A 12,092-nucleotide genomic window follows, 5' to 3' on the forward strand; every position below is an offset into this window, starting at 1 on the left:
TTAATAGATATACTGCTAACCATTGCGAGATAAAGTGTATCTTCTTCTTGATAAATGTATCATTCTTGAAAGACAGTTCTTTACGGTTATTGTAATCAGACAGTTATTGAAATCAGTTCTTAACAATTATAGTAATCTCATAATTGTACTTTAAAGAATAAGTCTATTTAAAAGATATTACTGATTCCAATAATAATCTTTAGCTCCATGTACAGGGAATCTAATGCATCCCTTCTAGGAGTAAAATTCTCCAGATGAGAGAGATCTTCAATGTGAGCACACGAAGAAAAGTGGACTTTTTGCACACAGACAAATTTCTTGAAAGTACAAAAGCAAGATGTGACTGAGAAAACAGGAACTTGGTTGGGTGATCCAATTTCTTGTTCAAATATAAAAGTACTATGAATGAATTGCCTATAAAAAACTACATTCCATTTATTATCGGTAAAAATTACTTGATGTCTTATTCAAAATTATTAAAAGGGATAAAATAGTCTTCAAATCATGGACATTTTGTGAACAGCAGAAGAGGACAATGAGAACAATTCATCAATTGTTGCTGGTGAAAAGCTGTCCCCTTTAAATGCATCATATTCTAATGTGAGTTGTTTAGAAGCTATCACAAAAGGAAAAATGAAATGTAAAAAAATTCTAAATAGAAAGCATTTTTTTAAAGGGCTCAACCCTTAAATGAATAGGACTGCTCTGCAGTCTTGATAAGTGACTGTTGCAGGTGGAGAGAGCCAAAAATAGGGCAGAAAGAAGAATGAAGCAAGGTGGGAAGGTTTGGATTGATTTCAAAACACCAAGACTTACCACACGTTGTAATTGAAAGTGTGCTGTATTGAAACTCAGATTGTGATCTTAGGTCACTACACTTGCTTTGGTTTTCCATGTTTTTGATGTTAATTTAATTTGGCATCTCCCAGTTGCTGCAAATTTAATCCAAGTCTTCTCTCACTTTATCAATGCTGAAGTTAGGTCACACTTCAGAGTTTTATACTCTTGGATAAGCACTGGCACAGTGATTTGACAAAAAATATAATAAAAAATGCCTCCTTCAGCTGTACTGAATCTCATCTCCAGCACATGATGCTTGACCCCAAAGCATTGTTACTTCAGAATATACTGCTTATCTCACTGTACTCTGTGCAGTTGGCCTCCTAATTTTTTGGGACTCTTTGTTCATGGAGGTTCCCCAGTTCTAATAGCTCTAGAGATCTCAGAAACCTCAGGTCATACTTTCAGCGCCTTTCACATTAAAGCAGTGAATCTTGATTTTAGGATCCTCTAAAATGTGCATGTTTCTTACAATGCTTCTGAAGTGCAAGCAGCATATGATCTGAACATGTTAACAGAATGTAAAATGTAGCATTATCCAGGATACTGACATATGTTGCAATTTCTAGATGTCCTCACCAAAGTCAGAATCAAAATGGTTGAACTTTCTAAATACCAGCTTACTCTTCTAAACTGCTTGTTCAAAATTGTTGTTTGAGTATGTAAAGATTGTGCTGTCTTTACATTTTACTTTGAAACATAATGTTGGTTTTCCCCCCTGCCTTTTAACATCAAATTACAAGATTTTCTTAGAGCTGGGCAGAGAGGGAGAGACAGATGTGATGAACGTGCGGATACCAGGGAAGTAGTTTCCTTAGCAACAGTAACCAGCTCCAAGCTTTTATAACTTACCCTTGCCCTACTCATGTACTTTTTATTTTTCTCCTGCAATTCTGAAATGTGGGCTCTAGACGCCAACGATTAATTTAATCCAAATGCTCTCTACTCTGTAGAGCACAGCTAAAGAAAAAAATTACATGTGGATTCCTCCCATCACCAGTAACATAAGTTACTAAATGTGATTCAAATCATCTTTAAAGCACCTTGTGTTCAAACAGATCAGGCAAACTGTTTTGCTGAGACAGATAAGCTTCAACGCTGACCCCCTGTATCGTTCTGTGACACATCCATCACCATCTTCCAATGCCCAATTAGGTGTTTAAACAGCAAGGTGAGGAACAAAAAAAGAACAACTCTAGGGTCTTTGGGGTAAGAAGGCAAAATGAAGCAATAATATTTAACTACTTCGCATTTTTCTTCCAAAATTTCCAAATAGTCTATGATAGGTCGTGCTTAAAGTATCATATTCTTTTTAGAAGTTAGGAAATAGAAGTATAGAAAGATTTAATGTCTTTCCAAAAGACACTGAATTGATGGTGGACAGAAATAGATGACACATCACTTAGTCCTCTTCCAGTAGTACATCTTAGTTGGTTAAAATCCCTGGCTTCCTAATGCAGCCCCTGTCACAAAAAGTCTTCAACACAGTGTGTTAGAGAAAGTAACAAATATTTCCATCATTTATCTTTATAGCAATACAACTAAGAGAAAAAAAGGGACTTTTATATATAATTGTAGAAGTGTGTCTCTTTGTGATGCAATGACAATAAAGGCATAGTAAAGCAGGGCTGTCCTCTTTGTTTGAATTTTATGGATATATATTCCTCCCCAAATTTTTTCCCCCTGACAGTCAGAATTATTGTTTTTCCTGTGCTGGCATGCTATAAATATTAGATCAATCTTATAGGCTATAACTGAGATAGCTTTCTAGCTGTCATCAAGAGTGACAAATATTCTGGCAGGATTTCCTTGACAGGCACTGGTGGAGCTAAATGCTTTTGCAGACAACCAAAAGTACCAGACTATTTTTTCAGCTGGGAGGCACCATGTGCAGTGCAAAGATGGGATTGCCCACTCTGCATGAGGGCCACTCCCTTGGCCTGTACTCACCTGAGGCTGTCTGGAGCTGGAAAGCCAGACTCCAGTCAGACTGAAACATAACTTTCTGGACTTACATCTCTTTCTGTGTAGTAGACAACTATGACTTTTCTGCTGCAAACTGAACCAAATAAGTTTGAAATTAAAATTGATTCAAGTGCATCAACTTTTACTTCTTTGTGCTTCTTGAAGAAATTTCTATGAAAGAATTTTCCCATATGAAAAATATTGCCTTAATTAATTCCTCAAGTGTTTTGACCAGTTAGCAAATTAAATCTGGAGGACTAAAGAAGATTTGTCAAATAGAGTTCAATCAGCAATATACCTAGGCATTTTTGTCTTCCACTAACACCACTTTCATCATTTTGGCTGGAGATAATCTACTGATTAGCAAATAAGTTGTCTCTGTACATTTACTTCTGCCTAAGTTGTCATGGCTAAAGAAGAAACACCTCCTCCATTTTGATAAGTCAGAACCTTATCAAACCTTGGTGCTTTCTGGGTGTCACTGGGAAGTCTTCTTATGAGGTAATTTTTCAAAAACACCATGTAAATAGATTATTTAGTTGCTTTATAAAATGCCTTTCTTCTAGAATTTCCATGTTGGAACTGCGATGTGTAACTCCTAAGACTGACTTGCTGGAGCAACTTCTGTTAGTTGTTAAACAGAACAATGATTCTTTGCAGCTATTTTATATATATGTGTGTGTGTGTGTGTGTGTGTGTGTGTGTGTGTGTGTGTATGTGTGTGTGTGATTTGCTAAACAAGCAGTGAACAAAATAAATCATAACTAGCTGATTTCCTACACATAAACCTAAAGAAAAGATTCCTTTAGAAACATAGAGTCCAACATTTTTGCATATTGCTTACATTAGAAACAGTGAGCTAAAAGTGGTTCCAGTCAAGGTGTCCTGCGAATTTGAAAATTGAGTTTACATATAGAAAATACTAATTCCACCTCAATCACCACAGTCCTACCTGTGAGTATGGTCAGACAAGAATGTTTCTATATATATACTATATACCATATTCAGTATATTCTATATACTATATTCAGTATTATTGAAGCATTCCCTGGGAATAAAGCATTTGCAGCAAAGAGCTGCCATTAGAATAGGAAATCCATCTTTAATTCAAGGCTTAGGGCATTACTGGAAGATGTCTGTTGATTTTAATCTTTCATCAATAGTCAAAATACAATTTTTCCAAATAAGCTTCTGCATTACTGCACTGATGCAAGTTTAACTGCTGCTTTATTATTTTTTTAAATAATATGTGCTATGCTAAGCTATATTAAGAATTTCTCATAGATTTTGGTATTTTTTGACAAAATCAATGACTGATAATGAGGTATATGTTTCAGCCTCTCTGAATCCTTACAAAAGACACAAGAAAATGGAACTATGACAGAAGGAAATGGAATTAGAACATCAGAACAAGAAATGAATAGGGGAATTCAGATTGGACATTAGAAAAAGGTTCTTTGCCCTAAGGGTGGTCAGTCACTGGAACATACTTGGTCATGGCTCCAAGCCATGGTCAGAGTTCAAGGAGTGTTTGGACAACTCTTAGTCACATGGTTTAGTTTTAGGCAGTTTTGTGAGGAGCAGGGAGTTGGACTCAATGATCCTTATGGTTCTCTTCCTGCTGACAATATTCTATGACTCTGTGAAAGATAATGTTGTTCATAGTACTTTAGTTTTGAATGTTTCACATGCAACCTTAAGCAAAATTTTATTTTAAAATAAAAATGATTCCTTAGGACAGTAATGGGGAAGTGGTATACCCCTTTCTAGGGCTAATTAATAAATCCCAATGGACACAAAAATTTCACAGAGAGGAAAACCAGTATAAAACCACTATCCTTTCCACTGAAAATAGCTGCAGTGTCTTACCATTATGCTAAAACAATACATGAAATGAGTGCTTTCAGATTTACAGATGAGACTACCCTCTTTCCCAGATGTAAATCATATCAGGAAAGAAATTGCTGAAGAAAATAAGGGGATTGCAAGACAGTTCTACATAAAATAGATTTTTCTTGCATATTATGTCTTATTCTGCACATATTTTTATCCTGAACAAAAGGAAAAGTTAAAGGAATAAATAAAAAAAGGTATTAAATTAAGTAAGCAAGCCCCTTCCAATATGAGAGCTGATAAACCAACAAATACAAAAGTTCATTGCCCCTAACAGAGTGATTAAAGTAAGAAAGAATTAGCACAATGTAAGGTGCTAATTTCTGCAAGATACTGATTTTTTCTTTAAAAATTGAAAACTTCATTATTTGATAAGATAATCACATATGCATACTGTGAAGGATAGTGAAAAAAGTATCATGCAAAGTGATACAATGCTGAAAAAATTGAAAAAATTATGTTACTAATAATTATTTTTCATTAATATACTGAATTACAGTGTTTAAAGGGTGTCAGTGGTGAAAAGAGAAACCCCTGTGTGAGATTCCTCACTCAGCATTGATAATAAAGCTTTCCTGAAACATCTTCCTTGGTTATTTTTTAGTCCTGAGGTCCGGAGGTTTTCAAATAACTCTTGTCCATCCCAGGGAAATATGCTGGACATTATAATCTGGTTTACTGGTGTGGTAAATATCCTGAAGCTGATAAATGACTAGCACATAGGTATGCCCATGGACCAGGAACTACTCTCCAGTCCAGCTCCACCTGCTCATTTTTGATGGAGGGCCCCATCACCACAGATCTGCCAACAAAGCTTTACACTACTGCTCCCAAACCCATCTCAATAAAATGTGGGGTTAGTTAGCAGGTTAGGCAGGTTAGAGAAGCTGTCACCAGAGCCAGATTAAAGAGCACTTGTGTAGGAGCTTTGCCATCAGATTTCAGTGGTGATGAATCCTGTGGCAGGTGGCACTGAGCTGTGAAGGGCATGCCAGGGTACTGCTAGTCCTTGCTGTTCTCACAGCACTCATCTGTCTTCATCCTTGCTGTCTCCATAACTTTAGTATGTACTTGAGTTTGTAGATCTGAAATGGTAGATCTTCACCAACATAACACATCATCTCCTTGTGCCCTCTTTCAGGGACAGTATAAGCTGAAAAATGTTTGATCCTGTCTATAGCTTTTCAGAAGGGCATTCATGTTCATCTTTTCCTGTACTCATTGGGAAAGACTAACACTTAGAAATAAACTGTACTCGGGATTGATTAAAAGACACCTTGAATTAAGTTGGTAAAGTTTTATACTGATATTTTGCACTTGGAATTAATTTATCTTCCCCCTCTCTTCCCCTTTTTCTCTTTTTCTCTTTCACTTGTTCCTATAGATCTCACCATAAATTATTTTTCTCTTTCCATGAAAGATATTTCTGCAGAGCAAGCTGTATAAAACATTAAAGAGCAGTTGAGAGATTAACAGGAGCACAGCCCTCTGGAAAACTGGGAAGCCATTTCTCACCTCCCTTCGGAGAATACAATGGACCATGACAATAACAAAGCCTTGTAATGAATCAAATACTGCAAAAAGTATCTGAAATAATATTGATCTTTTGTCTGTCATGGCCAGAACTGCAGACATCCAAGTCAGTGCTAGAAGTGGCAACACCACACAGGAGCTCCAAAGGGATGCCCTATTGAAAAAAAGAGAAAAGCAGCATATTGAAAAAAAAATATTAAAAACTCACTATTAAATAAAACATATTTAAGGATGTCACTTTATCAATTTAAATTGAAAATCATAGACAAGAATGTAACAGTTGTACTTTACATTCTAAAGAATATCCTGTATTCAGTTAATAAACACATTTGCAATTTTTTTAAAAGTATTTAAATGTGCTTAGCACTTTATACAGTGTTAGCAAACACAGTTGTCATCATCAAACTATTGTCTCACATGCACTGTATAAGATTTGTAACAAGAAGATGTAAATGATCAGGACTAACATGGCATTACTGGCGGTGGTGGCTGACAAAGCTGTTGTTGAAACTACTCCACACTTGGCACATTTGAGCGTCAAACCGCTATGAGGCTCACTCATCTGACTGCAAACAAACAGAACACCCACAAAAAGAACAAAATATTGAATTGTCACCAAAAAACGTTGCTACTGAAATTTAGCTTTTAAATATGACGTCATGCAGAAAAAGTAAGTAGACTTATTCAAGATGAATGCTCTATATTGTTGCAAAACTGTATTTTGTACATTACATTATTGTTAACTTTACATGTTAATGCTACGGGGCTTAATTCCATGCAAACTCTATTTTTTCCACTTAATCTAAAAAAGGCCCCAAATGTGATCAAAAACTGCTCAGTACACTGAAGTGAACACAAGCACGTGCTAGGATAGACACACAAAGTGAAATCCCTCTATTCAGACCTGATGAAAGACTGCTGCATCCAAACATGCCTGGGAAAGAGCACAGGTCACTTAAAAGAGAAGTGTGAAGTATGGACCATTACAGAATGCTAATAGGGAAAGAAACCTGCAAAACTTATTCAAGCCTCAAATCAGTATGTCCATACTGTATAGACAGATTTTTACTAGTGACCTGCGTGGCCCACTAGTATCTGGAATGGTTTTAGTCATGTCATATGAAGGTCTGAATACAGGTCTTGAAACGTATGGAATCTGATGAAATAAGTATCAGTTGGTACTAAAAAAACAGTGACCTGTTTTGCCTTTTAATAAAACACAGTACATAAGCATTAAGCCCCAAGCATTTTGTATAGACAATTGTACCTCTGCACCTGTCAGAAGAATTAAAGGACAAAACCTGGAATTTAAGTTTTCCATACAGCATGCATTCAGCTTCTCGAATCAACTAAATAAATATTTTTCCTATTCCTTCTCTTTCTGCTATTAGAAATGGGAATAGCCATAGCTGAATAAGATGTGACATAGCTGACTGGAAGGATGTTTTACTTATTCCCAGCTGGAAAATGGTCAACATGGTGAAGATAAGTAACATTTTGGGTTTTTTTCCCAGATATTTTAACCAACTGAACTCCTTGCTACTGCCAAACCCAGCACTCACAAGACTTTTAACATACTGTCCAAAACAACATTGAACTACAGTGTTTCCCACTTTGAAAAACCAAATGAAGATTTTCCATTAAAAAGTGCAAAGTCTATTTCCTATATAAAGACAGTTTGTTCTGTAAGAAAACAGTAAGAACCAAGATCTTTTATTAGATGATTTTGGGGTGAGAAAATAACTCAGTGAATCCACATTGGTTGGTACCAATTAAAAGTATAGATAAAAGAATGAACTAGAAAAATGCCTTGGGTAAGTATAAACTAAGCTTGTGAAAGTAGTTTCTGTCTTTTCCTTGCAGTGCTTCAGCATTATTGGACTGGATTATTCTCTTTACCTCTACAAAATTGCTCAGGATCTTGCAAATAATAATAGAACTTAATGTGTGTATAAACCAAATGTAAGTTTTCAGCCTGAGCATTTGCGTATGCTTCCTCTTTTATGAGGAGAAGGATTGAGGTTGTGATAGAGACCCATGAACATATTTTTTCCCATTTGTTGATTCTCCATATGCTTATTAAGGTGATAAAAAGCATATGGAGTTAGTATATTTTGCCCCATTCACTTGTTTTAAATTCTAGGACCGAACTTTTTGACTGAACTTTTGACAAATATAAGTTCAATGTTTGCCAGGAAGAATGAAGTTGCCTTCAGGAGCATGGCTGGCAAAAGATACTTTAGCAATGAGTAACAATCACCTTTCTAGAGAAGATCAAATGATGAACCAATTTCTATGCCCCAAAGAATGACTCAAGAGATGTCATCTGCCAAGTAGTATCAAGGAATGCTGTTGCTAAGCCACCATCTCATAATATCACACAAGTTAAGATTGTCTCTCATTAGGGTATCTACATCTTTTCCCAAAACAGATGGGTTATTTCTAACAGAACATTCTGTGATTCTTTATCCATTTATTTTAAAGATAGACTATTTTAAAATAAAATATTTCTTTACTAAGTTTCACAATTAGAAAGCAAGTTATTTGTTTCATCAAGAAAATAAAGTATAAGCAAATAGATTTCTATAGCCTACAACTGAGTAGCTGAGAAAAAAAAAAAAGAAAAGCAGTTAAATCTAAGTTTGAATATCCCTCCAAAATTTACAAAACCAAACCTGTGGCTGTTCCAGCTCCTTATATCACTGAAATTAGAGCATATGTGAATTTGAATTGGTGATTACTAAGTCATTACTACTTTTGAAATAATTTGGATAGTTTTATAATATTCTAGATTTCACTAGTGTCATTACAGAGTTCAGAATGTTGATGGAGCAATGTAGACAAAAGTAAGGTTATGAAATTAATACTTTCTAATGAAAACAGATGAAAACAGAAGAAATAAAATTACAGGGTTTGGTACATGTTTGTCAAAATGATGGTGGAAGAACTGAAAACCAGAAACACTTGATTGCATTAATATGAAATGCAAATCACACCAGCTAAAGTATTTATTATAAGTGTACTAATCAAACTTACTAGGAATGCTACTGTTAGTTACATGTAATAATGTAATTTTAAAATAATTAAAATTGAATCTGCAATAAATTTGCCCATAGCAATAATACACAGAAAAAATGAAAATATTATCATTTATCATTGTTAGAAAAGCAGATATTGGTGGAGTTAAACTACAACCGGGCCCAAAATACAATACTAGAAAATATAACTGCAAAAAAATCATTATTCAGAGTTTAAATACACTTTCATAAGCATTAGGAAGGTGATGAAGCAGTTGTGAAATATTTTTTCTCCAATATGCAATGAATCCTGGTTTGCTGTTGCAGTACTTCATTGTCACCCACTGTAGAACCACAGTGATACCACCACTGTCACCATCGTTTCTTCTCTTGATAATAAACAGAATTTTTGTGTAAACACAAGTAAATAATCACTAAGACACATTTACTTTTTTTTTCCTTTTCACTCCTAAACCACAGGGATTTTTTTACTTTGATGTTCTTTTACACTAATTTAGAAAATACACCTATGTAGATGTTATGTGGTTGCAAGAACAAAGGCAAATTCTTAATGTAGTCAAAATGGCAGAATAACATTGACCTATGTAAAGGGTATATGTAAAATACATTTTATAACTATTAACACAAATAACACTTCTTGCCATAGTAATTAAATTTGATAGCTGGACAAAATTAATCAGTTCCTTCAGTACACACAATTCACAAAAGTGTTACCCTAACTGCAACAGCTTTACACATGTAACCATCTTGTAAAACCTCTGCTCAGATTTGTAAATCCTCATTCTTGTTAACTTAATACTGTTGTACTTGTGTTTTATTATATTTAGTTTGTTTAGTTGCATTCCCTCAGGATAATGCAACAGCAGCTTTTGAGATTAATGGAATCTGTTAGAAACATTGTTACACTGATATAAAAGTTCACAGCACAATCAAAAGAATTTTTGTTGAATACCTGTAATTGAAAAATGCTGATAAAATTTTAATATGCTTTAAAATAACCCAGTTGTTGCTTACCCCGCTCTGTGTTTGAGTTTTTTATCTAGGATTCCATCTCTGGAAACAAGTTTATTAAATACCAAAATGCCAATCACCATGTTGACCTGTCAAACAGAAAACAAACAGTTGATCTTTCAGTGCCCAAAATAAAATATTGTATCCTGGCAGTATTGTATTACAGGCCAGCAAAATGCCTCCTCTTACATTTCTGAGCATTCCTTCAAAAATTGTGTAGCAATGTCCCGGAACTCATCAAAAGGCTGTGACAAAAAGGTGACATACACATGCACTGCAACAGGTTCGTTTTGGGGCCTTGGATTTGGTATCAAGCTGTATATGTGTACATATCTGATGGCCAGAAGCTGCAATTTGAGTTCTCTGCACAGGAAAGAGCTAGTCAGAGCATGCTGCTTTTAAAACATTTATGGCCCATGTGGGTGTTCCCACTTATGCAGAACCTGCCTGTGGTTTTCCATATCTTCCTGCACCTAAATCACTGTCTATGTCATTCACCAGAATGTCAGTTTTGAGCCTTGTTTGGCTGCAATTTACTGTTTTTGTGGACCAGATAACTTCCTGGGATGTCTCTTTAGCCCCACTAAAGTAAATGGTGTTATGATCACACACATGGGTTGAAGATCTAACCTAAAAAAAAATCAAATGTTTTAGCTGTTGGACTTCGGCACTTAATGGACATATTAATGGCATTTAATGGACAAGTTAATGACTGTTATTATCCATTTGTATTATTGAATTGAACTCTATTAACCTGTCTCTGCATGGCCCTACAAACAGGTAATACCAATTTTTGAATCTATTAAATGAATGCTCCTTTTCCTTATTTATTAAAGAAGAAAAATCCTTTTTTCCTTTCAAACTGGTTTTTCAAAACCTGCGCCAAAATACCTAATTGTTGCTAGTCTGCCCTGACAATTCTTTTTCAACTTTATTTTCAGCATTAACATTTTTCAGCTGGTGTTATATAATTCTTTGGCTTCAAACACTTAGGCTTAAGTGGCTGCATGGAACAGCTCCTTTCCACAGCTACTGGCTAATGGTAGGGCAAACTGCGACTGTGAACTTCCAACATCTCCGAACAAAGACGTGCCAATTAAACAGAGAACATACAGTTACTTCCATGTGAAAATTATAACTGGCTTTTTGTAAACATCCTTGGCTCCTCTACCATGACAGGGACTGTGAGTTGTACAAAAGGATCCTGGCTTGACTCCAGGCAATGATGAGACAAACTCTATGGGAGTAGTAAACATCCTTTTCAGGAAAATTCACGTAGATGAATAGCTTTATCTTTGATGACTAATAAGACTGATCCTCTTTTAAAAGAGAAAACCAGAAATAACCAGTTCTGATAGAGTTATTACAGTATAAAATTTCTGGAGTGGGAAAAGGAATTAGATTCAAAATTTGTAAGTGAAAAATGCTAAATAAACTGTTGTAAAAAATCCATACAGACTGCAGAGCAGATATCTGATAGCTGATGGCACAGGTAGAATGTAATTCATCTTACCCTGAAGTAGACAGCTGAAATACTTCTGATGGTTTGATCTCTAAAAGTATGTATTTTTCTTCACTGACAATGAAATATGGCTGGGATAACTGACTTAGATGCAGAAATCTACATTGCAGATAGCTACAATTAGGCAGAAATGAATCCTACACCTAAATGCATGTCCAGAGATGTGGAAGATCAATACACAAATGAGTAACATTTCCCAGCTATGAGAATTTTTTCTTTGCCGTCAAAAACAGTAGCCATGGAGAACTTGCTGGCAGGTTCCACTCCTTCTGTTGCTTTTGCTGGCACAG

General features: G+C 35.3%; 1 protein-coding gene across 1 annotated transcript in view; it reads right to left on the reverse strand.

The window, feature by feature from the left end:
• The window catches only part of ADGRB3 (adhesion G protein-coupled receptor B3), a 446,982-nt gene that overhangs the window by 25,584 nt on the left and 409,306 nt on the right, over positions 1–12,092 (reverse strand). The window contains exons 23-25 of the mRNA XM_053938382.1: positions 10,284–10,369; positions 6,699–6,797; positions 6,214–6,385 (exon numbers count right to left, since the gene is read on the reverse strand). Of these exons, the coding sequence (XP_053794357.1) occupies positions 6,214–6,385; positions 6,699–6,797; positions 10,284–10,369 (357 nt within the window). The remainder of the gene's footprint in view (positions 1–6,213; positions 6,386–6,698; positions 6,798–10,283; positions 10,370–12,092) is intronic.

The sequence above is a fragment of the Vidua chalybeata genome, chromosome 3 (genome assembly GCF_026979565.1).
Source record: "Vidua chalybeata isolate OUT-0048 chromosome 3, bVidCha1 merged haplotype, whole genome shotgun sequence".
Lineage (NCBI taxonomy): Eukaryota > Metazoa > Chordata > Aves > Passeriformes > Viduidae > Vidua > Vidua chalybeata.